The following is a 27312-nucleotide window of genomic DNA, read 5'->3' on the forward strand; positions in this document are numbered from 1 at the left end:
GGGTCGAAGTCGAAAGAGATGGAGTAGAATCCATTGCGGAGGAATCCCCCATGATTGCCAGCGTCTCCGATGGCACGCTCCTTCCTTGTGGGGACCCTCTCAGAGGGCGCTCCCGCCTTAGGTGAATGTTTACACCTCAGGTCACACCTCCCGAGAAACAGACGGAGGGACCAATCGGCATGGTCAGAAGGTATCAGCTCAGGCAATCACCCCTCCCCGGGCCTGGCCTTTACCAGGGGGTATGAGTGTGCCTTACATGTCTACCCAGGGCGGGGAATTACGCGTTACCCCGTCACCGGCTACGCGTGAGAACGCGTGGGTCGGCCTTCAGGCACGCACAGGGAGGAAGGAAGAAGAGGAAAAAGAAGAGAGAGAGGGAGAGAGAGGACAGGCTGTCTCAAACGCCGAGGCGGAGACCAGAGAAGGCAAGGGGAAGAAGGCAATGAGAAAGCAAGGGGAAGAAGGCAATGAGAAAGCAAGGGGAAGAAGGCAATGAGAAAGCAAGGGGAAGAAGGCAATGAGAAAGCAAGGGGAAGAAGGCAATGAGAAAGCAAGGGGAAGAAGGCAATGAGAAGGCAAGGGGAAGAAGGCAATGAGAAGGCAAGGGGAAGAAGGCAATGAGAAGGCAAGGAGAAAAAGGCAATGAGAAGGCAAGGAGAAGGCAAGGGAAAGAGTAAGGAAGACAGTGAGGTGGAGAAGAGCAAAGAAAGAAACCAACAAAAGGAAGGAAGAAACGAGAAGTGAAAAAAACCAAAAGGACCACGATGATAGGTCGTGGAACCGTCCGTCTCCGGACGCAGGCGCGAACTACCCCCGTGAGGGGGAGGGACTCCTTTTAGTCGCCTCTTACGACAGGCAGGAATACCGCGGGCCTATTCTAATCCCCGTACCCGCAGGGGGGGATGCGCTTTTGTAGGCCGTTCGTAGCTCATGTCACGTGATCTCGCCAGCCGATGACAGCAGATATTCAGAGCATAGGACACGTGATGTAGTCAGCCAACAGCAACATCTCTGTTAAGTAGCACGAACACAAAAACAGGGAAAGTTAATAGTTTAAATTAATATACGTAGTGTTGCTACAAGAAAAGTGACGTTTTCACATATAATATTGTTCTCAAGCTGCAAGAGAAGCTAAGCTTTCACATATACTGTTGATCTTTTTTGCGCGTGTTACACTTAAAGATAGATCACACAAATGTGCCAATAAAATTTTTAATAATGACATAAATGTCTGCCCTTTAGGGTTTGAAATTCTTCTAAATGGCGCGTCATCAAAGAGTTAATTTTTAAATGAGACTCAAATGCTCTGTGATTTAATAAATTCATGGAACATTCTTGCACATAGTTCAACTTATGTAAAAGAATATTTACTTTGAAAGGAACGCTTTTCAAACCACAATTCACAATATTTTCCCGCGACCAGTTAGAAATAGGTTCGTTTCAGCAGTTGCCAGAAAGCGCAGATAACAGGCGACACCGAGCTTGGGTAGCTATCACGACATAGGAAGACCGTATGTACGTACGTGTAAAATATTGAAAGATCATATATTATGTCATAAAAGAAACAAGACATCAGAGGATACTGCAAGAGCATCGGAATTTCGTGAACAATATTAAAATGTGCACATTTAAAGTGCATACTTAAAGTGCACATTCGTATGTCCGGATTCCCAATGATGTAGATCTCGACCTGATATTAAGCTTTCCAGTGTGGTTTTCGGGTTGTAAATTTTCTTGGAGCACCAGTACTGTATTATATCATGTTTGGTTCTTTATTATGACATAATGCCATCTGTGCTAGAAAATGAAAACATGCACTTCAAATGCATCGAACAGTTGAAATTAGCCAGTACTGTGGAAATAAACATTTCGTTTCAAATACATTGATTGCCTCTGCGGAAAAGATTAACAAAAGTCAAATTTCTTTAGCAAACAGACAAACAGAGTAAGGCGATTAATGCTTGACTGCCAGAAAGGTGGAAATAAAATAAAATCTGTAACTAATGACATATTTTAGCCTTTCGTAATTAGGTGAATGTGTTTTAATTCACTTGATATCTCCCGGACACACATCCGTTTTGTTTTCATTTGACGTGAGAGTAAACGAAGGGGAAACAGCAAAATCACTAAATGTAAACACGGGGCATGTGGAGACTACCCACTATAACTCAGACTGCTCTGCGCATCAGCCCCGGATCTACGACATTTGCGAACCGGGTCAATACTAAAAAAAAAATTATATATATAAATCGAATTTTCAAAATACGTTCATCTTGTAGCGCACATCTTTCTGAAAAGTCTAAAACATAAAGCATATGTATTCGAGGAAATGTAAGACATATTTGGTCTTAAGTACGCAAAAGTGCAGTGCCATGCCTCTTCATAAAGCATTTTCTACCGCATGTCCAAACTATATTCAGGCGAGTGGAAATTGACATGTCTTGTGGTGCCTCTCCTGTTCCCAGTCGGCCGGTTTGACAGCCTGCCCCTCTCAAAAAAAATATCGCGAATAATAGCGGATGGGATTATTTGTAATAAAACCAATACTGACAAGAGATAAGCAAGAAATTACAAATTTCTTCAAACCTTAGCTCCTAGGGTTTTTGTCTCTAATCTTGCTACAGGCAATGGCCTTGCCGCAGTAGATACACCAGTTCCCGTGAGGTCACTGAAGTTAAGCACTGTCGGGCGCGGCCGGCACTTGGATGGGTGACCATCAGCCGCCATGCGCTGTTGTCATTTTTCGGGGTGCACTCAGCCTCGTGATGCCAACTGAGGAGCTACTCGACCGAATAGTAGCGGCTCCGGTCAAAGAAAACCATCATAATGACCGGGAGAGCGGTGTGCTGATCACACGCCCCTCCTATCCACATCCTCAACTGAGGATGACACGGCGGTCGGATGGTCCCGATGGGCCACTTGTGCCCTGAAGACCGAGTGTTTTAATCTTGCTACAGCTTTACATGGCATGCTTTCCTTTCTGTGACAGAATCTATTATCTCATCAAAGTTCGTCAAACGTTTTGCTACATGAAAAATCTAAATGTTATCTAATACTGAAAACGCCGTCAATACAAATAATACCCAAGACTGGTGTGGTTTCTCAATCTGATTACGTCTATTTTGTCACTGTCTGCTACATAAAACAAAATAGGCCCTTCTAATATGGCAGCAATTTTGTAACACACCAAATAAACAAAACTGTTTTGGCACAAATGGCCATTTTTATAACACTACAGAATATAATCCACCAAGTACCAATATCAAATGCCTATTAGGCCTACCACAAGCAAAAAGCTTTATCTTAGGAAATAATTTCACATTTCATTCATACGCACCAGCTTCTCAAGCATGACATCGAAAAGTAATATTACGAAATTTTTATATAAATATGGAATCGTCTTATTCTTCCATAATTTATGTCATGTCCCTGTTTCTTCTCCTTCCTCGTTCTAACAATCTTGTCATCACCAATTCTGCAGCTATTGTTGCCATTGTCAAAATTTGTTCGCCAATTAACTTCACTAACCCTGTCAGAATCAAGGGTTTAGTTAACCCGCGATTATTTTCCAGTTGGACGTTATTACGTGTTCGAACAACATGTTTTCCACGTTACTTCCAGAATAGAACTTACGCGTCTGCTAGTCGGGGACTGTACAACTGGTCCTTACTAGTGTAGCGATCTGGCCAAAAATTTTCTGTCAAAATTTCATTTTCTTGGATACACGGAGAGGATAATACGTAATCTTTCTCACCTGTTATTCCTGTAAGTCGTTTATTTCCATTCTGGTAGTCTGAATCTATGGATTTCTCTAGTAATTATAACAATGCTGATCATTCGCAAACCCAATCAACCACATAATCAGAGAGCAATTGGCATTCGTCCATTTACTCCCTCAGCTCGTATTGCCCCGCCCCCTTTTGTCTGCGGAAAGTTTATTTCTAGATGCGACAAGGATTCTCCTGATAGAGACATCACGTACACTATGCATGCATTCAAGCCAACTTATGATTCATTCAGAAATCAACTTAAAATGTGTTCAAAAATGTTCAAAAACCAACGGGAAAGTGTTTCAAAATCATATGAATAATCGATAGACAAACGTGCGCTGGATGCTAGGCGCTTTGTGAAAAGTTTTCTTTCCTCAAGAATATGAATTTGGCGACCCCTTTTTCCGGTAGCATCTAGCTGCTTGCTGCGACTGCTTGCACAGTCAACAGCCACATTCCTGTAGCCAGAAGCGGGAGAATCTACTGCTCAAACGTGACTCAACTGCGCATGCGCATGAGCCCGTGCATAACTGCTAAAACAAATCGAATGTAAACAGTTGCGACTTCACGCTCATTGGAGGCAATTTGTTGTTATGAAGCACTGCATAGTCTTCCTAAAGCCTTTGACACATTTTCAATTGGCAGACGCTTGCATGAGCACTGTGTCGTCGTCATATATGGCGCATTTCCTTTGCAATTTAAGTTATTTTCGCTTTCTCTCTCTTTTATGTTTTATTGTTGAAGAATTGTTCTGCAGTAGCAGGATACAGTAATATCCTTTGTTAGAGATCGGTTCTTACCAGTCAAAATTACAAAAATTTAACTAAAAACTCTAACAATGAAAAATTCCCGGAATTCTACAAATATCCTGGGGTTTTCCCGTTTTCTCCCGGATGAAAAAATTCCCGGGTTTTTCCCGGATCTCCCAGTTGTCCCGGGTAGTATACACACTGAATAGCAACCCAAAATACTGCCCAGTCCTCCAGAGTGAGAATTGACTCGTTGGACCAAATCCCAGCACTTGTAAAAAATGTTTTCCCCATTTAAAATCTGTCAAAAGCCTTTAAAGGAAAAAAAAAAAAAAAGAAAAGAAAAAAAAAAAAATAAATAAATAAATAACAGGACTGTACCATAGCTAGAGGAAACTACTGTTTATAACAATGTGGAATAGGCCAGGTTTTGAGCACAAAGGAAAGAAGTATTCCAGAAATGAGGGAGGCTGAAGACACGTGTGTCCTCAATAAAATGAAGGTCAAGGTGGAAGGGAAATAAAAACGTGACAGATCACCGATCTGATGGAATTACATTTTCCTGAAAACCTGCCTGTCAACCTTATCTTCAACAACAGAAGCTGAAGCAATGAATTAAAATTTGTGCCCTGGCTGGGACATGGACCCAGCCTGCTCTAGGCAGTTGTGGTAATCACTACATCACTGTAACAATGTAGCTGCCACAGTTCCAACGATCACCTTAGTCTAATGCCCTCCCTAAAACAAGCTTACGACTCACATCTTCGGCCCTTTTTCACCACTTAAATCATCAGTATTGACGAGGCTCTCCGACATTGGAATAGCATCCCAGCTTTGTACGCAATAGGGAAATCGTGTCTGTACCTTAAGTATAGATGATCTATTGATCCGACAGAATTACATTTTCCATTGAAGGCATAGGAGTCAACATTATCTTCACTAAATCAATTTTAATTCATTGCTTCAGCTTCTACCCTCAAAGATAAAGTTGAGTCTCCAGGAAAATTTAATTCCTTCAGATCAATGGATCACCTACGCCTGAGGTACAGGCACGATTTGCCCATTATGTACAAAGCCGGGGTGCTGGAGAGCCTAAACAATACTGACAATTTACTGGGAAAAATGGGCTGAAGATGTGAACTGAAGTTAGGGATGGCACGTACCCACAATGCTACAGTGGTGTGGTTGTTACCACATTTGCCCAGTAAGCAGGACACTCAGTTAATTGCTTGTAGCAGATTACACTCCTTTTTACACTGACATAAAAATGAGGAAAGGACCAAGACAGGATGTATACAGGGACAAGGAAAAAAAATTCCCAGATTATTCCCAGATATCCCGTTTAAAAAATATGCTTTTTCCCCAGGCGAAAATACACTTTTTCTGTGCTAAGTGACAGTAGGTTTTCTGTAGATTTTCCCTTGGAACTGTAAAACTTATCAATCCTTTGAATGGTGAACGTTTTATACAATCGCGCAGAACTTCCCGGAAAAAAAAAGACGGGGCAGAGAAGTTTTGGAGAGACTTTTAATTTAAAAAAAAAGGAGAGAAGTTTTGGAAAGACCTTTGATTTGCAGCAACATATACGCTGCATATTTTCGTATTACGAAAGTATAAATACGAACTGCACCAAACACAGCGCGTTAGTTTCCAGAGCGTTGAAACTGAGGTTGCCATCATATCTCAAGCCACGGGATCTCGCCAGCCGATGACAGCAGCTATTCAGAGCATAGCACACGTGTTATAGTCAGCCAATAGCAAGATCACTGGTTACATAGCGCGAACACGCAAGAGGAAAAGTTAACGGTTTACATTAATGTACACAGTACCGTATATCTACAAGAAAAGCTAAGCTTTCACATATAATTTCTCTAAGATTAACATGATACAACAGGAACTAAGTTTTCACATGTAATACTGATTTTTTTTTTTTTTTTGCGTGTGTTGAAGATACATCACACAAATGTGCCAGTAAATTTAAAATTCTGACAAATGTCTCGGTTCTAAATTCTTGTAAGTAGCTGGTCCTCAAACTGTTCAGTTTCGAATGCTCTGTGATTTAGATATCCATACCACTTTCTCATACGTAACATAATTCATCTTGCATAAAAAGAAATTTACTTTGAAAGTAACGCTTTTCTAACCACCGTTCGCAATATTATCCGGAGACTGTTAGAAATAGATTTGATTTACCAGTTGCCAGAGAGTGCCAGAAAAACAGGCATTATTGTGCGTGTGTATTGGTGTAGGAAGCCCGCATCTTCGTGTGTATTAAGCTTGTCAGTGTGGCTTTTGGGGCGTAAATTTTCTTGGAGTACCAGTACTCTGCGATCTCATTTTTGTTTCTTTATTAAGGCATAATGCCATATATGGCAGAAGATGATAACGTGCACTTGAAATTAGCTTCGCTTGGAACTAGGCAATACTGTAGAATGAAAAACTTCTTTTCAGATAAAATGACTGCCTCAGCGGAAAGATTAATAAAGCCAAATTTCTTTAGCAAACTTGCAAAATTAACTTCACTGTTCTGCAAGGCGATTAATGCTTGACTGCTACAAACTTAGAAATAAAATAAAATCAGAAAACTGAAATTAATAACATATTTTTGCCCTCCGTAATTATGTGAATGTATTTTATTTCACTTGATAACTTCCGACCACAGAAATCAGTTTTCATTTGATGTGGGAGCTGTACACGAAGAGAAGCAGAGAAATCACTTAACGTAAACACGGGTCACGTGGAGAACCCCCTCCCCACTACAACTCTGTGCAAGCATGAATCTGGCAGCTAGGGCACGGGAGAAAAATTTTTCTCGTTTGCATCTGGCTGCTGGCTGCTTGCTGCTACTACCGATACAGCTAACAGCCAAACTTCAAGTAGCGGGAGAAGGTACTGCTTATACGCAAGTCAAATGAGCATGCGCAACAGACCGCTGGCAATTGGTCAAACGAACCTTACGTGAACAGTTGTGACGTCATGCTCATAGCAAGCCGTTTATTGTTACGAAGAATTACAGTCTGCACCCTACGGCCTTTGACATATTTTTGCTATCTGCAGACGCTTGTGCGTGCATGGTGTTTTGTTGTTGTAAATTGCACATTTCCTTTGCCACTAAAGTTTTATTTTTTTCCTCTTGTTTATATTTTCTTGCTGCAGTATCATTCTCCAGTAGCAGGATACAATAACATTCTTTGCTAGAGAATCAATTCTGCAGTCAAAATTACAAAAATTTAACTGAAAGCTAAAACAATGAAAAATTCCCGGGTTTTTCCCGGATGAAAAAATTCCAGGGTTTTTCCAGGATTTCCCGGTTGTCCCGGGTCGTAGACACCCTGCAAGAGATGGATTTCCATAGCTGTCCATAATAGGCATATAACAGATATACAATGCTGGGATGAAATTGATGAGAAGATAATCACTGGAAATAAAATACGGACACAAAATCATCACTATCAGAGCTTACATCCCTACAAATGATGTTTACTGTAAATTTGAAGATCAGTTTTATGGTATTAACAATGGTGCTAGAGGAAATAATTGCCCATAAGGAACATATTTTAAGGGAAAATAGAGGCTGGCCATCGATAAGTCTACATGTGTATAGAATGTTGTTCAGACCACTTCCTGTTAGGTGCAATGATAGTAGTTACATATACAGGGCCCAAGACAAATTAAACAGGCAAATATTCCCATGATGATAGTGTATGACATACAACTCAGTTAATCTGAAATAAGTCTGTATAACTTCCTAGTAAATTACAATTAGCAAACAAACAAGCACCTAGAAGAAGAAACAGCAGAGCACATGTGGCAAGGAATTTAAAAAAATCAATATATGAAACAGTATTCGAAGCATTGGGACAGAAAAAAGGAAAATGGCTCCTACAATGGTGGACTCAAAGTACTGAAGAAAGGTTAAATCTCTAAAAGGTTGATGTATAGTAATGACTGAGGACACGAGACAATTTGTACGCCAAGATGAACAAAGCACTAAAAGTGGACAGGTGTAAAAGGAAAAATGAAATCCGCAAGGATAAATGCGAGGAAGCCAACCAATGTGGAGGACAGGTCAAAAGTGCCAGCAGCATGGAAAGTAGATGCAGGGCTCATGAAAGAGGTAGAAGAAAGAGCATAGCTGCCAATTATTTGTCAGATAGAATGGGAGAAGCATTTTAAAGGCCCGCTAACAAGGACACAGTACAAGGAAACAAAGTGGAGAAATTGTAGAAACCATGATGGTGAAGAAGTATAGAAAGTAACCACTGAACGAACAGTAGACAGCCATACAAATGAAAATGGGGGACATCACTAGGGCTTGGAAATTTATCAGTGGAGTAAGCAAAGTGTGGCCCAAGCATTATGCCTGAACACCTAAGCAAGTTATTAAATAAATGTATGTGGTATGTGGGGCAGGGATTCCAGCAGAGTGAAACTTTACATATCGAAGCCCCATACATAAAAAAGGAAGCAAGACAGTGTGCAGCAATTTTAGTTGCCTAAGTGTCACAAGTTCAATCAGCAGGCTGTATGGGAGGGTTTTAAAATAAAAAAGGAAGAAGATTATAACAGAGTAGCTTTAAAAAGGAATGTCATGATTAGGTAATATCTTTACCCTAAGACAGATCGATCATGGACAAGAGATTGTCAAGAGATATAGGCAATAATTTGGTCTTCATAGACCTTGAGAAACCATACGACAGAGCCAATAAAGGTATTGTTTGTTGTGCTGTGATCAGGTGACTTGCCAAAAATGTATGTAAGAAGTATCACAGACTTTTAAGTCAGCAAAATGTGTCATTAAAGTGGGGAAAGAAATATCTAGAAAGGCCTTCAGAACCAGTAAATAATGAAAACAATTATGCTTTCTGCTTGCCACACTAAGATATATGAGCAGGAGCCAATGGATCTCTTGTTTAGAAAGTGCATGAGCATGGGGACAGAAGAAGGGAACCAACATTATGAACACATTCTTCTACACTGAAGATAAGGTCATTGCAGCAAACAACGAAGAGAATATATCTTACAGGCTTAGGATGTGGACACTGGCGTACATCAAATTAAAATGTGTAAAGGGTTCAAGTATCTGGTCAGTATCTTGTCATATAAAGGAAGATGTGACATATCTAACAACAGATTAGGCAAGGAAGTGAAGCTATCCAAAAATTAAATCCTGTACTTTGGTGCTCAAAAATGAGTTTAAAGGTTAAAATGCAATTACACAAATCCATTGTGAGCTTAAGAGAAATTAATGGGAGTGAGTTTTGGGAACTCAGAGAAATAAAAAAACTTAGATCTTCAGAACAAACCATTTGGTGGCAGTAGTAGTTGGGGAGTAAAAGTGGAGGGTTGTAAAATGGAAGTGGGGACAGAAACTGGGAAGACTGTTCGTTCAGGGAAAGGAGGGGGGTGTTAATGGACTAAACAGTGAGGTCATCAGTCCCTTGCTAGAGGGGGGGAGAGGGGGGGAGAGGGGGGGAGAGGGGGGGAGAGGGGGGGAGAGGGGGGGAGAGGGGGGGAGAGGGGGGGAGAGGGGGGGAGAGGGGGGGGAGAGGGGGGGAGAGGGGGGGAGAGGGGGGGAGAGGGGGGGGAGAGGGGGGGGAGAGGGGGGGAGAGGGGGGGAGAGGGGGGGAGAGGGGGGGAGAGGGGGGGAGAGGGGGGGAGAGGGGGGGAGAGGGGGGGAGAGGGGGGGAGAGGGGGGGAGAGGGGGGGAGAGGGGGGGAGAGGGGGGGAGAGGGGGGGAGAGGGGGGGAGAGGGGGGGAGAGGGGGGGAGAGGGGGGGAGAGGGGGGGAGAGGGGGGGAGAGGGGGGGGAGAGGGGGGGAGAGGGGGGGAGAGGGGGGGGAGAGGGGGGGAGAGGGGGGGAGAGGGGGGGAGAGGGGGGGAGAGGGGGTCAACAGAACCCCGGAACACCCATGTTGTACGGCAAACACCCCCCCCCCCCCGACAGAGGGAGGTATTTATTGAAATCCCAAAGTACAAGAAAGGTGGTAGAATCAAGATGGGCACCTCAAGGCACTTGAGGGAGCAAACACATGCTAATGGTGATCACAGAGGTCATTTGGACCTTCTCTGCTACTGCTTGCTATGTGCTACAGAGGGGAATCAACTCACTGACTACACCTGTGCGAACTAACCTGCAGACCCCTTCAGATGTGCTCTCAGGGTCAGAATGGTTCAGAGGGAATACACATTAACCTTGAAGGGTTGAAGACAAGTTTTTTTGGAGAGAAACACAGTTGGCAGAAGATGAGTTTGTTCAAACAAATTTCAAGGCTTGCAGTCAATCATCATCTAATTCATCCAATGATATTTTAACTGGGTATCTGCCAGTCATCTGCAGGTGAAACCATCTAAGATCAGTCTTTGACATCTCACCCAAAGGTGACTGGCAGGTGCCCAGAAAAAATATCGTGGTATGAATTAGACGATGACCAACTGCAAACCAGAAACTCACTTGAACATTCAATTCTTCCAGAAAATCTTAAAATTCACATTTTAGTTGTCTCCATTCTGGCAAATTACAATAACACACAGTGCAATTGTTTTGGGTGTTCTGGTTAGTTGTGAAGGGGTCAATAAGACCACAGTGCAATCAGTGGGGCTGGAACAACAATGATACGTTCAGAGCCTGATAGTATGGGGGATCTGACACATCCAGAGTAGCCCTCCCCCACAATTTCTTCCTCTTTTTAATCGATCTCTCTCCTCTCTTTAACCAATCTCTTCTAAAGAACACCATGACTCTTGCTAGGGCTTACACCCTGGGAAAGAGGGGGGAGACTGAAGAGGTGTAAGGAAGTTCTGGGACCTGCAATCTGTGGCTACTTCTGTTTGTGTCAGGTTGTTGGTCTGAATATTTCTGGGGGGAAAGGGTTCTCTGTGGGAGCCCTGTCACCAATACACACTGGAGGATTTACTTACTGTCTCTGGCCAGGTGCAGGGAATTGAAGTCCCTAAAGATGGTGCTGCAGAAACCATGAAAAACATTTCTCCCCATGAACTAATTTATTTGGACGAGAACCAGAGATCACTGTAAGGAAGAGATGTAAGCAATCTCATTTTTTCCAAGCTTCAAAATGTGAGAGGTGATGAGATACCTACAACTGCCGGATTTTGCATCCCATAGTTAGGATAGCACATCTTGTGGACCAAGAAAGTTGATCAGTTCCACAACAGACACAGGCAAATCTTCATGAAGCAGCCGATCATTCACAACATACTAGTTTTTTTGCACACCAGGAAGACTTATTCCCAAAGCATTAGCATTTAAAGTGCCACGTCATCAGCGAAGAGACATATAGCTTTACATGATGTTGAGAAGCAAATATCCATCAAAAATTAGTATCAATGGTCCACTGTTAAGCTTGCTGGCTGGCAGGCCTCAAGTACACACAACATACAATGTGGACCCATACTTAAAGTTTTCTTTCCCACCGGCTTGCAGCATTAAATCCTGGTGAAAAATAACCCCTGTACCATGTCCAGGCTATTATGGAGAGATACAGTAATAGATACACCAAGGTTTTTTCAGGAACTGGGTGCAGTAGGTTTCACAAATCTGCTTGATTTTGCTCTCTTTCATGGTGTAACTAAGAAGGCAATGTTGTTTGGGTCATAACAATCTGAAATGAAGAATTCAGGTCGGGAGGGAGGGAGGGAGGGAGGAAGATGCTGCCTACTCTCAATGAGGGCTCTCCCCACAGGCACCACACAGAGCATTGGTCACTTGGTTTGATGGCCATCATTCGAAGTCCTGATGCCCCCAAAGGGACAGGCGCCTACTCCTCACCATGTGCAGGACAGTAAGTTTCGGCATCAACACCATTTTCTGCGTAATCATGAGACTACCACCATTTTGTTACATGTATTATATGTTCCTTCCCACTTTTTTTTTTTGCTCAAACTAATCCAGAGACCAAACATTAGATAACTGAAATAAGTGGTTGAGGATACATAAACAAAATGGGAAAATTCATAAATGTTTCCGACCGACAAGCTATGTTGTCAACACGGTTGAGAAAAGATACAATTGGAGAGTAAGATTTCGGCATAACAAAATAGTATTGCAACTGTTTAAGACCCCAGGCTTGTCTGTCACACACAGAGTTGCAAAGGCCCCTGGGGGAGGGGTAGTAATAAGATGTACAGAGCAAGGTGAAAGTGGGAGATAATTGGTAGCCGGCAAAAGGGGACAACAACTACCTCTTAGTGTCAGTAGTGAGAAAGGCTTGAAAGAAGTTACAAGACAAAGCTGGAAACGGAAATGGATGGGGGTCAGGAGGAGTGGCAAAGGGTAGGTAAAGTATAACAACTTTTACAGCCCAAGGATTATTGTTTTCCTGTTTACAACATTTATTAGTTCCTTCAACTTTTCTATGTTGACAATATTAATTCACGTCCCTTCTTTCCTTTATAATTATAAACTTCTCATTGATTACACTTTAAGAAATGTCAATGGAAGGGAAACACTGTAAGTGACATAAAATGATGCAAAACATTGGCTTCTAAGTAATGTTTTGAAGCATTATATAGTTATAACTTTCTTTAGCCCTGGACTCCTTTGTTCTCAATCAGCATAAGTTGATACAAACCAGAAAAATTTGTGCTGCCAGTGCTTTGTCTCCTAACATTGTCAACCTAGAAGTAACTATATTGTATGTAGCATTCTTTGCATTTACATTAAGCCACACAATTACACAGGCAACGAAAGTTTGCACATGCAACCCTCAATCATCACTCTTGAAGGACACAGTTCCCCTACACACAATCCAATTTCCTAAGGGCACTGTATTCTAAGTTAACACCAACTGAAGTAAGTGCAGGTGTAAATGTGTATGTGAAGCTTGTAGTGTAAGAGATCACAGGAACAAGAATGTTCCTGTTCCAGAAATATCGGATACAAATATAGATTTCTTGTTTAAATCCTTTAGGAGATATCAAACATACTAATAAAGGTGACAGTGTCGTTCGAAAGTGAATGAATGAAAGGGGGATGAGTTTGCAAAACATTTCCATCAACTTTTCCAGCTACTATCAGATTGCTGATGTTTTCGCAGTGTTATGAACAAGTTTTCTAACTCAGAAAAGCTATCTATGACAGTGTCAGTAAGTTCAAAAATAATTTTTTCTGGCCAGCTACTACGTACCACAGCTACATGGCATTTCCAACAATGGAAAATCCAGGATGGAATGTCACAGTATTATGAAAAGGACGTTGTTACTCACCATACAGTCTAGATGCTGAATCACAGATGCGCACAACAAAAAGACTTTCCGAAAATGAACTTTCAGCCAACACGTTCTTCACCGGAGAGAGAAACACAAACACACACACACACACACACACACAAAGCCACAGTCTGGCTACTGAGGCCAGACTGTGAGCAGCAGTGCATGACAGGAGATGCAACAGGGTGCTGGGGCTAAGGAGGATGCTGACAGGACAGGTCTTGCTCTCTGGGTCTTCCTCAGAGATATGTTCCCTGTGGCAATGAGTTAGGATTGTGATTGGCATTACAATTGACTAGGATGTTGTTAAGGTTGGATGGGCGATGGAACAGCACTTAATGAGTGTTGGAAAGGATCTTGGGTAGGATGTCAATTTCAGGGCATCGTGATACTCAAAGCCTTGACGAAGGATATAGTTCAGTTGTTCTAGCCCAGAGGGCACAAACAGGGGCAATCCTCTGTATTTGGTTCTTATGGGTGGGGGAGGATTTGGCATATTTGGGGATATGGCATAGGAAATCTGTCAGCAGACTAGGTCTGGGAGATGGTGCTGTCTGGGAGATGGGAGATTGTGCCATCTGTGAGGCCTTCGTGAAACCACCAGCATACTGTGAAAGGGAGCTCCCATCACTGCAGATACACCACATCCAGGTGACCAGGCTGTATGAAGAATTCTTTTGGTCTGGTACTGTTGCTGATACGTGGGTTTAATGTGGGCAAAGGTGTGGATGGAGCCATCAGATAGGAGGTGGTCCATATGCCAGGAGGTGTCAACATTCTAGGAGATAGCAAACTGGACTGAGGAGGATCAAGTGAAGTGGATGGGAGAGAAGGTGTTGAGATTGTGAAGGGATGAGGATACGGTGTCCTGGCCCAGCATCCAGTTCATAATGTCTCAATGAATCTGAGCAGGAACAGGGGTTTGGGGAGGCTAGGAAGGTTTCTTCTATACAGATCATAAACATGTTGGAACAGGTGGGAGCCATGAGGGTGCTCTTGGCCGTGTTGTTAATTTGTTTGTATCCTTTCCCTTGAAAGGAATAAATATACTGTACGTGTTCAACAATGACAACAAGCAAAACTAATTTTAATTAATTTTAAATAAAAATACAAGAACTCCATAAGAATAACACAGACCGGAAGTGAATTCTTCTGCAACACGGGTTAAGTAAATATACTGGACGTGTTCAACAATCCGAAACGTGAAATGATTTGGGTGAAGGTCACGGTTAAAGCAGGCTCAGACATGGTAATTGGATGTCTCTATAGGCCCCCTGGCTCAGCAGTTGTTGTGGATGAGCACCTGAAGGATAATTTGGAAAATATTTCGAGTAGATTTCCCCACCATGTTATAGTTCTGGGTGGAGATTTTAATTTGCCGGATATAGACTGGGAGACTCAAACGTTCATAACGGGTGGCAGGGACAAAGAATCCAGTGAAATTTTTTGTAAGTGCTTTATCTGAAAACTACCTTGACCAGTTAAACAGAGAACCGACTCATGGCGATAACATATTAGACCTTCTGGTGACAAACAGACCCGAACTATTTGAAAAAGTTAACGCAGAACAGGGAATCAGCGATCATAAAGCGGTTACGGCATCGATGATTTCAGTCGTAAATAGAAATTACTTGGCAGAAAATCCTAAGAAATTTTGGTCTTATGTCAAAGCCGTAGGTGGATCAAAACAAAATGTCCAGACACTATGTGACCAAAATGGTACTGAAACAGAGGATGACAGACTAAAAACCAAAATACTAAATGTCTTTTTCCAAAGTTGTTTCACAGAGGAAGATTGCAATGTAGTTCCTTCTCTAGATTGTCGCACAGATGACAAAATGGTAGATATCGAAATAGATGACAGAGGGATAGAGAAACAATTAAAATCGCTCAAAAGAGGAAAGGCCGCTGGACCTGATGGGATACCAGTTCAATTTTACACAGAGTACGCGAAGGAACTTGCCCCCCCCCCCTTCTTGCAGCGGTGTACCGTAGGTCTCTAGAAGAGCGTAGCGTTCCGAAGGATTGGAAGGGGGCACAGGTCATCCCCGTTTTCAAGAAGGGACGTCGAACAGATGTGCAGAACTATAGACCTATATCTCTAACATCGATCAGTTGTAGAATTTTGGAACACGTATTGTGTTCGAGTATAATGACTTTTCTGGAGACTAGAAATCTACTCTGTAGGAATCAGCATGGGTTTCGAAAAAGACGGTCATGTGAAACCCAGCTCGCGCTATTCGTCCACGAGACTTGGAGGGCCATAGACACGGGTTCACAGGTAGATGCCGTGTTTCTTGACTTCCTCAAGGCGTTCGATACAGTTCCCACAGTCGTTTAATGAACAAAGTAAGAGCATATGGACTATCAGACAAATTGTGTGATTGGATTGAGGAGTTACTGGATAACAGGACGCAGCATGTCATTCTGAATGGAGAGAAGTCTTCCGCAGTAAGAGTGATTTCAGGTGTGCCGCAGGGGAGTGTCATAGGACCGTTGCTATTCACAATATACATAAATGACCTGGTGGATGACATCGGAAGTTCACTGAGGCTTTTTGCAGATGATGCTGTGGTGTATCGAGAGGTTGTAACAATGGAAAATTGTACTGAAATGCAGGAGGATCTGCAGCGAATTGACGCATGGTGCAGGGAATGGCAATTGAATCTCAATGTAGGCAAGTGTAATGTGCTGCGAATACACGGAAAGATAGATCCTTTATCATTTAGCTACAAAATAGCAGGTCAGCAACTGGAAGCAGTTAATACCATATATTATCTGGGAGTACGCATTAGGAGTGATTTAAAATGGAATGATCATATAAAGTTGATCGTCGGTAAAGCAGATGCCACACAGATTCATTGGAAGAATCCTAAGGAAATGCAATCTGAAAACAAAGGAAGTAGGTTACAGTACACTTGTTCGCCACTGCTTGAATACTGCTCAGCAGTGTGGGATCTGTACCAGATAGGGTTGATAGAAGATACACAAAGAAGATCCAACGGAGAGCAGCGCGCTTCGTTACAGGATCATTTAGTAATCGCAAAAGCGTTACGGAGATGATAAACTCCAGTGGAAGACTCTGCAGGAGAGACGCTCAGTAGCTCGGTACAGGCTTTTGTCAAAGTTTCGAGAACATACCTTCACCGAAGAGTCAAGCAGTATATTGCTCCCTCCTATGTATATCTCGCAAAGAGACCATGAGGATAAAATCAGAGAGATTAGAGCCCACACAGAGGCATACCGACAATCCTCCTTTCCACGAACAATACGAGACTGGAATAGAAGGGAGAACCGATAGAGGTACTCAAGGTACCCTCTGCCACACGCCGTCAGGTGGCTTGCGGAGTACAGATGTAGATGTAGATATTCAATAATAAATATGTGAATGTTTTTTCTAAGTACCAAAAATAGAAAACGTATAAAAAAACTCTTTAATTTGGCTTTTTAGGTACTTGATACTGTGATATGACAAGGTACCAATCATGCTCTATGAGGGGGTCCTTGAGAAAATTTTGTTGGGAACCCCTGTTCTAAAACATCTGATATATTTAAATTTCCCCATTATCAGTGGAGGAAATCTCACCTCCATCACTATTTATTTAAACATATGGCACGGTCATTCTTTCTTTTCTTTTTCCACTATGGTATCTTCTCCCTTAACAGAAGATGTTTGAGCAGGAAGTAATTGTAAAAAGACACCAAAATTTTCAACACCAATCCAGTGGGGAATTTTCTGAACCTTCCCTTGAATCATGCTTCTGCCTATAGGAATGCTTTTCCACTTTTAAATGTTGACGTGCAAAAGTTCTTCATTTGCATCCAGAGGAATCACAAGCTTCAGGATTCAACAATGCTTCACCGTTTTTGAGAATGCAGCATAATGAAGATTGGGCCAAGTTTACTTTATCATATCTGAAAGCTTGTGGACAATCATCAGTTTTTGTGGAACCAATAAGATTACTACAATTCTGGACCACAACTCCAGTAACAGAAAACCAATAAATTCAACATTACAATGCTTTGTGTCTCATGCTTCGTAAATCAGTGAGTGTGACGTCAGATCATGTGACCAGGGTGGCAATTTAGGCAGGGTGGAAATTATTTCTGATTCGTTCGATGCTTCTTCCAGTACCACCACAAATAGAATTTGACCCAGATAAGTGTTGATCGAAAGAATCTTTGCACGACACAAAATCTGTGTGTGAAACCAAAAGAAACATGTAATTCACTTGACTGTTTTAGGAATTGGATAAAAACTGGATTTTTAATTTGTAGAATGTATCATTTATGTTTAGCCCTCAAAAGTGAGTAGGACAACATTGTTCCTATGGGACGTTGAGCAACACCAATGGCAATATTTGTTAAAAGCAGTATTTCCTCAAAAGTGGGTTCATTAATTTGGGATTTTACAGTATTTTTGAGGTTAATTCTGAGTTTTACTGTACTGAGGTGTTGGTTAAGTTAGAACCTTAACAGCAGGCCTAAAATTTAAATGTATATATTCCATCCTAAGCAATTATATTTCATTATGCTACCAAATATTTATGAGACACACTTTTCACACTCACCACAATTCAAATTCATTGACCAAGTGTGCTGCCACATGGCTCAACATCATTACATCAAGCATCTAAGTCCATCTGCAATGATTGTAAGTTTCACCTGACTCCAAACTGTTAGCCCACATTTCACATTTTCTTAACATCTTTTTTAACTTCTTTAGTTTGAAGGTAAATATATTTCCTGTCTGAAGATTGGTACCATGTACACACTATATGACTAAAAATATCAGGAGCCCCTACATAATGCAGAAATGACAACCAGAAGTCACAATAGGCAGACCCATCAGCATGTTGGGAAGCAGGGAATAGTGTTCTGTCAGTAGGGAAACAGTACCGACAGAAAAGCTTGGTCAGCAAAGCTCAGCGACATCAAATGTGGCCTACTCATTGGATTTTGGAGGAGTAACAAATCCATTATGGCCATTTAAACCTTTCCAAAGCTGCCCAAGTTAACTGCTGGTATCGCAACACGAGGAACAACCATAGCTAAACCAACAGCAGGTGGACTTCATGTACTGATGGACTTTGACAGTCAAGCATTGTGAAAAACAGTTGTAGAAAATGCACTTAAATCACTGGAAGGAATTAGTTCCAAACTGCTACCAGCAATCCAGCTAGAACAATGATTGTGAGTGAGGAGTTAAATACCATAGGGTACAATGGTCGAGCAACTCCTCGTAAGTGGGAAATAGTCAACACAAAGTTACACTTGAGATGGTGTAAGGGTGATGCCACTGGATAGTAGATGACTGAAAACTTCATTTGGAGTGGTAAATGTCACTATACACTGTGGCAATCTGATGGAAGTATTCAAGTCTGCCAAATGATTGGAGAACGTTATCCGCCATGCCAACACTGAAATATGGAGAAGGTGATGTTACAGTATGGTACTCTTTTTTGTGGAGCTGTTTCTTGTGGATAGGATGGTCTCCTCACTGCACTTACGGAAACACTAAATGTGGAAGAATACAAAGACATTTTACAGCATTGTGTAGAACATAGGAACAGTCCCAAGACGATGACTTCATCAGCATAACAATTCATCCTGTCACAGCAGCATCTGTGAGGCAACTGTTTGTAGCCCGTAACATTCCTGAAATGTACTCGCCTACCCAGACATCCAACCTGAACCGAACACCTATGGAATTAGTTAGAACACTTGACTTCACTCCAGGCCCCAGCATCCGATGTAATTACCTTCTCTGGTTTCGGCTTTTTATGAAGAATAGGCTGTCATTCCTCCATCAACATTCAGACACCTCACTAAAAAGTGTCCCCAGCACATAAACATTGTAGAGGGGACCAGCATTATAAAAAGGATAGAGTACTACTCAACATGCACGATACAGACTGTTACACACGCAGAGCTTTCCACCGAAGTCTTCTTCAGAAAAGAAAGAAACAGAAACCCCCCCCCCCCCCCACACACACACACACACACACACACACACACACACACACACACACACACACACACAGAGAGAGAGAGAGAGAGAGAGAGAGAGAGAGAGAGAGAGAGAGAGAGAGAGAGAGAGAGCTCTTGCTCAAATTACTACTAGCTCTGACAACTGCAGCAGGAACATGAGTCTCACATTTAACAAAAGCAGCAATACGGAGTGGGGTGGGGGTGGGATAGGAGGGTATAAGTGGAGGGAGAGAAGAGCACTATCTTGAGGAATGCACAGAGACTAGAGAGCAGCAAGACAAGGATGCGACATGCATTGCCGGGAAGACGGGATGGCGGGGGCTGCGGTGGGAGCAGTCAGGGAGCCATGGCCCTACAGACATACAAAACTGTACTACATTACTGGTTGAAGTTGGTCCACAAAGCTGCTGTGTCCAACCCAGTGCAATTGTCAGTGATCAACTACACCTGCTCAACTGTAGTATGTTATGGAGATTGGGTTAGTGATGGAACACCACTTTAGGAGGAGTGGGAAGGTGAAGCTGGACACATCCCATATGGAAGCCTACTAATAAGCATTTGGTGGAGATCAGAAATTACCTATGTATAGTTGCTTTAAGCTCACCAGCGGGTCCTACAGTGTGATCTCTGAAGCCGCCATTTCCGCACACTCAGAGGCACGGCTTGTAAGACTCGACTGCTAACCAATTTAACTGACAACTTCTCACCTGAGCATGCTATCTTGTATGAATTAACTATACCAGCACACACAGGAGAGCTATTAGATGAGTATCCAAACCATACCCACATAGATAGGAGAACTATTACATGATTACTCAAGTGTAACAGAAGATTCTCTGCAATACTCAACTAGCTCTGGGAGAAGTTGCTATCACTGCAGAACTGATGAAAGACCTTGGACAAAATTCCCTCAAGAGCTTGCTCATATCGTGAAACTCCTGCACTACACAAGAAAGGCGACAAAATAGATTTTCATAAGTTTCAGGGAATCTTCCATCTGCAATTCAAATACAAAATTCTGTCAGCACTTCTGCTCCTAAGAATTCAAGAGCAATTATCACAAAACTGGCGAATAACAAGTTGATTTCTGCACTGGGCAAAACTGTATAGAGCAAATATTCAATTTAAAAAAACATTAAAAAAACAAAGTGCTCCAAGAACAAGGAATCAACCTGAAAACTTAAGTATCGTCAACAAACTCACAGCAATACAACCTCCACAGTAAAGTTCATGGGTATCAGAACCATTTCAGATGAAAACTGGTGTTTGGTAGAGGGATGATCTCTCTCCTATCCTACTTAATCTGGTTTTGGACAAAGTCATCCAATGGTGGGAAAAAGCAACTAGCCAAAACTACTGGAAAGACATATGGCAACATCAATTAGATAAACTCAAGAAATGCGCTGAAAGAATTGGCATTCAAACATCCTTAAAAAAAACTGCATCGGCTGAAATATCCTACTCAAAAACTGATCACCAAATTGGTCAAATAAAAGATGTTCATACTTCGAGCACTTGAGCAAAATGCTTGAACCTACTGGCAACAGAAAGTGACACAAAATTTGTATTCACAAACTGAAGATCTTACAGTGAAATCTGCAACAACAACAACGACAAAGACAATATGTCCATACAAAAAAAATATATATCAGGAATTTTAACAGTTATCGAGCCTAAAGTCTAGTACATTGGCATAACACACTCCACAGAAAAGGTTATCTGGAAGAAGCAGAACTCTAAATTCTAAGAAATGTATTCAGCACAAAAAGATGGATACAGACTACAATCCTGGGAAAAAAACTATTAAATATTGTGGCAGATATATGAAAGGGAAGATTATTTGAGCATATCCACACACACACACACACACACACACACACACACCCGGTTGCAAGACATGTAAAACATGTCAAAACCATACTCTGGATCAGGCAGGTCGAAAAGGATTTAGAAAAGGCTCAGTAAGTCCAGCAGACTATATCCAGTTATGAGTGCCCGCGGTGGCTCAGATGGATAGAGCATCTGCCATGTAAGCAGAAGGTCCCGGGTTCGAGTCCCGGTTGGGGCACACATTTTCAACATGTCCCCAATGAAGTATATCAACGCCTGCTTGCAGCTAGGGTGTCCATTTAATTATCATTTCACTTTCAACAGAAGCTTATACAGACAAAAATTAGTATATGTGGGAGTACTGCCAGAGAATTGAGTCACCACCACACCAGTGACAACGAATTGAAGGCATAAAAAGAATGCCCAGGGGAAAAAAATTTCAGCTGCTTGGAAACTGAAGTTTGAAACAACACTGTTACATGATCTGACAGTGTCCAACCACACCTACTAATAATAATGATGATGTTTGAAGCAATGGAAAGTTATCATGGAACAATAATACAAAAAGGACAAAATGAGAGGCACTGAGTATTTAGACCAGTACAATGACACAGACTCTTCTAATATTACAGCTTTCTGAAAAAATCATTCTCCTGCAGTAGAACTCACATTCACACAACCCACACACTCAAGGTCAATGTTACAGGACATTATTGAACACTGTCATTCCAACACACAACTGACTATAAACCTAAAACATCATTCCTGGTAATCATGATCAACTATATCCTCACTCATAACTGCCTTACATCTGAAGGCATCACCTACAAGCAAAACCATGATACAGTAATGGGCACCCAAGTCACTGTCCTATGCTGACCAATTCATGGGACATCCAGAGGAATCCTTTCTAACCATTCAGGTCCCCGAAACCCTCTCACGTGGCTCAAATAGATTAATGACAAGATAAGACTCCCTCCACATTCTTCCACAACCTGAAATGCCTTCTGCCCTATTTCTTCACCTGGTTCTCAGCCCAAAAAACTACCTTCCTCTATGTCTATCACCTCATGGCAACATCAGTACCTCTGTCCACATCAAACTTACCAACTGCCAACAATATCTCCAATTCCACAAAGTGCTTACGACATCACTGGTGTGGGGACTGTGTGGAAAAATAGTGTAAAGTACAAAGAATAGGATGTGTATGTCATTGTCTGTAGGTACCTTATACTAGCTAATAACAAACAGGGGCAAAGACTTTCTGATATGCTCTCATACTTTGGGCTCTGAACCTCAGTTAGAAAATAAATGTATAAAAGGAGTACTCATCAGTGACCAGTTCACAGTGGTGCCGACATGTTTCGTTAGTAACTGTTTGAATTTTGTCTGCAAATACCCTGGCAAAGTTATTGGTCTAGCAATTTGAATGGAATACCTGTAACAACAATTTTAAAAATCCACAAAAACAAAACTCTTTTGTAGATCATGGTGACACTTGATTAGTGTTATTGCAGATATACCAATATAAAAAATGTTTCACTGCCATCAGTGGTAGAAGGCTTCGTAAATCAAGATACATAATCAATTTTTATCTGCCGTATTTCAACAACAGTATGTTTGCAAAAACTTTCAGTTAATGAAATATTGAGAAGTTATTATATACTGTTTTATATCATTTTGAAAAGCTTTGATCTGTTGTCAAGATTCAAGCAGTAACTTACTCTGAATATCCCTTGTTGTTGGCCTTTTGGGCTGTAGAACGCTTTGGTCTACTGTCAGGAACAGGCGCTCCAGAGCTTTTGGGTTCTAACAAAAATGTTAAAATTCTCTCTACAAGCTCATCACGTTTTCCTTTTTTCTCAACATCTAAAATACAACAAATTGTTTTCAAGACACTCACTTCCATCCTGAAAAACAATAAATGTGGGTTTGAGAAAGAAGTATGCATATTTCTGAAAACATCAGCACAAACAAACAAGAATAAGATTTTTTTTTAAATTACTTTTGCAAAGACAGCTTTCTAATACAAGCTAACTTACTTGCTCAGTATATGTTTCTTCTTTTCATACTGATCTGACCCTTTGTCAAAGTCAAACCCACAGAATTTCCGTATGTTGTTTCTCACAAGAGTGACCTTCCCAACTCTGTTGAACAGTACTCTGTGAAGCGGCTTTAGAGCATCAGCCTTGAATTTCTGTTTGACAAAAACATATCACTGATTTGGAAAGCTGTTGTTGTAATTCACAGACTAAGCAAAAGAATGCATTATTCATTTTTTTGGAATTAAATGTTTGCATTTTAAGACACCTTCTTTTATAGTGGATGATTACATTTTAATTCTCAGAATATTAATGACTGACCTACAACAAGGAAATAATTTTGTTTTATTATTAAGTATCATCAAAACATTTTAAGTACCAAAACTACACTAATTCATTGTCTGACAATGTGAGTACTCAGCAACTTCCAACAAAATCATAATTTCAAACCCTTTCTTAATTTTTTGTTGCTTACACACTTAATGTCTAAACTTCTTTAATGGATTAATGCCTAACTATCTGTTTACATTTGTTTTGTATTGCGTATTACAACTTTTCAACTTTAATCCCTTGCTAAACTGGTTATCTGTGTTCAACTTTATATGTAGGCATCGACTTTCAAATTACTAAAACTAAAACTAGGACCCCCACCATGTGCGATACATGCCAACGTTATTTTTTTATTTCCACAGGTTACCTTTCTCACCCACAATTATAACAAGCAAAAATCGCCGCAGGTACACAAGCATGTCTTCACATCAATAAAGTAACTAGGCCTACGTGTACAAAATTATATCAACAAAAATAACTCATTTTTGAAAGTATAATGTAACTGTATAGATAAAAAATTTACTCACCAAGTGTCAGCAGGGGGACACACACATAAAAGGCATTACATACGCAAGCTTTTTGAAGCCAGTGGGTGCTCCTTCTGGCAGGAAGGTTGAAGGGGAAGGGTGAGAGGTGAAGGAAAAGGACAGGTAAGGTTTAGGGAAAGGGGTAGAGTTAGGAAAAGTCACCCGGATCACTAGATCCACACTAACTTATGGGATCAGAAGGAAAGACTGATTGTTGGGGATTGGACTGGGAGAGATTAAGCTCTCAGGTTTCAAATCTCATCCAGTGCAGTCCCCAACAATTGGTCTTACATTCTCATCGAGACCTGAAAGTCTCCCACGACCGAGCATTCTGGGCGACTTTCCTGAAACTCACCTGTCTTTTTCCTTCACCCCTCTTCGTTCCCCTTCAATCCTCCTGCCACAAGAAGCCACTGGGGAAATACGGAAGCGTCCGATCCCACCCATCTGCTTTGACCCATGACGTCACAAATATGGCGGAAACAAAAACAAACACACACACACACACACACACACACACACACACACACTTTCCCCAAGAAGCCTAATGACACTAACGGGACAAGAGCGGGAAATTGGGTGTTTTGGGTGGGGGGCAAACTAAATATAAACAAATTTAGACGCCTTGCGTACCTACAACGTGTAAGTGAAGACGGCCATGCATGAATACCGACCCATCTCCCCAGGGGTCGTAACCCCTAAAACCCATAGAAGATAAAGATGCTTCAGTAGCTGATTAGTGTTTTTTGTCTTAAAAAAAAATCTCACGGGATAGAACGAACAGATCAAAGATAAATATAATAAACTAAAACAGAAACCCGAGGAAACATAATTAAAATAAGTAATAAGTGTTTTTAAATTTAAAAAATCTTACGAGATAGAACGAACAGATCAGAAAAGTAAATAAAATAAGATAAAACGGAACTGGAGACAGCCACACTCAAACCAAACTCCGCGCCGTCATGACGTCACACACAACACCCTTACGTCACGGGTCAAAGCCGACGCGTTGGATCGGACGCTTCTGTCGACCCGCCACTGGCTCTGAATGCTTGCATACATAATACCTCTTATGTTCAGGTTCTCCTGCCACCTCTTGGTGAGCATATTTTTACCAGTAGAACAAAAACAATGTACTTGTTATTAAACCTTAATGGTATTTCTACCAAGCAGTAAAAGAAGAATCCATAAATACAATTTTTATCTATACAATTAGATTATATTTTCAAGAACTGATTATTTTCATTGATATATTAGTCCTTGTGGCCATCATTCGTTCTTACAGAACCCTCATCACTATTTGCCGTCTGTCTTGTTCAAACTGTCATCTGTTTCCTATGTTATGTGCTAGTCCACTCTTATTTGTACCAACTAGATTAACCAATAATTTGCCCTAAATCTTTTCTAGTACTGATTTTTGCTCACACAGATGGGTCCACTGTTATTTACAAATTTGCCGATAACAATTTGTTTCTAGTTCACTATACTGCAGGGCCTTCTCCCAGTCACATTTCATTAATTTATTTGCAGATTTGACAGCTATTTTCTCTCTCACTCTCCACTTATTTATACTTAATTCTTTCACTTTTTGCGTGTTTGTTTTTCAACAAACCCCTCTGATTCACCACTATCCCCTGCAATACTCTATTTGCCGAACACAGTGGTATAAATTTTCTTCGATGTCTACTTCTTTCTGTCCATCCAGTTTTTAAAATTCTCTCTCTTTTTCGCAACATTCTTTATCAATTTTTTTCCTGTATCTTACAGGCCACTTTCCTGGTGAGAAAATTTTCACCCACTCACAACTTTCTTCATAACCCTTGTCTTATGATTTTCATACATATTTTCTCATTTTTTCTGACCCTTTTCCTTTCTTCCATTTTTCTATCTTGTTCCACCCTCTGCTTCTCTTTTTTGCCATTATCAACAATAAAATTTTACTTCTAGTGACAATACAACTTTTAATCTTCAAGTGGGCGTACCTATTTATAAAGTGCATCAACCACAAAACAGTGAGTGAGGTGGCGCTCACATTCGGGAGGACGATGGTTCAAACCCCCCCCCCCCCCCTCCAGCCATTCTCATTTAGGTTTTCCGTTATCTCCCTAAACTGCCTCAGGCAAATACCAGGATGGTTCCTTTGAAAGGGCAAGGCTGACTTACTTCCCCACCCTTCCCTAATCTGTTGGGGCAGATGACGTTGCTAACACCCAACCCTCTGGATGTCAGACACTCAGATCAGCATCAAACATTGTGTGTCAATAAGAGTATCAACTAAAACTTCGATTCAGATCACACTATGTGCTGTCATCCAGCAGAATGGGCGCATTAATTAAAAGCAACACCAGACTTACGGAGCTCATCAAAGCATAGCTCCGAGTAACTAACACATTGCTTCCATGGGGAAGTTGGCAGGGCATTAGATACTCAAACCATGGGAACTGGGTTCAAATCTCAATAATGACAAATTTTTTTACTGTGTTATGCGTGAAAGTGTCAATATGGGAAAACTTGTTTGACATGTAAAAGGGCCATTTGCAGTTTAGAGCAATGTTCTCCTGGCAGCCTGCTTTCGTTTCATTTCTTTAACAGCAGTAAACCTATGGAGTATATGTGTAGTTTCATACAATGTACAATCAGAACAGAAAAATAAAGAAACAATTGCACTATATGTGCGGAAGTAGTAGTAATAGTAAACAACGAACAAACTAATAAGATCAATAATAAGTGCGTAATGTTCAGTTAAAGCGAAAACAGATTTCCAAAAGAACATAGCTACAGACTGAAAAGACCTTTTACATGTCAGTAAAATGTCCTCCCTTGCTTAAATAGGTAAAAAGAATTGT

The 27312-nt window shown here is 41.3% G+C and overlaps 1 protein-coding gene and 1 non-coding gene across 2 annotated transcripts in view; one reads left to right on the top strand and one right to left on the bottom strand.

Moving 5' to 3' along the window:
- LOC124619321 (protein DEK-like) overlaps positions 1–27312 on the bottom strand; it is a 47222-nt gene that overhangs the window by 17603 nt on the left and 2307 nt on the right. Inside the window, exons 4-5 of the mRNA XM_047145630.1 lie at positions 23610–23764; positions 23292–23477 (exon numbers count right to left, since the gene is read on the bottom strand). Of these exons, the coding sequence (XP_047001586.1) occupies positions 23292–23477; positions 23610–23764 (341 nt within the window). The remainder of the gene's footprint in view (positions 1–23291; positions 23478–23609; positions 23765–27312) is intronic.
- Trnat-ugu lies at positions 21731–21805 on the top strand. Its single transcript has one exon. It is a non-coding gene; the product is annotated as a tRNA-Thr (tRNA).

The sequence above is a fragment of the Schistocerca americana genome, chromosome 6 (genome assembly GCF_021461395.2).
Source record: "Schistocerca americana isolate TAMUIC-IGC-003095 chromosome 6, iqSchAmer2.1, whole genome shotgun sequence".
NCBI classification, from domain to species: domain Eukaryota; kingdom Metazoa; phylum Arthropoda; class Insecta; order Orthoptera; family Acrididae; genus Schistocerca; species Schistocerca americana.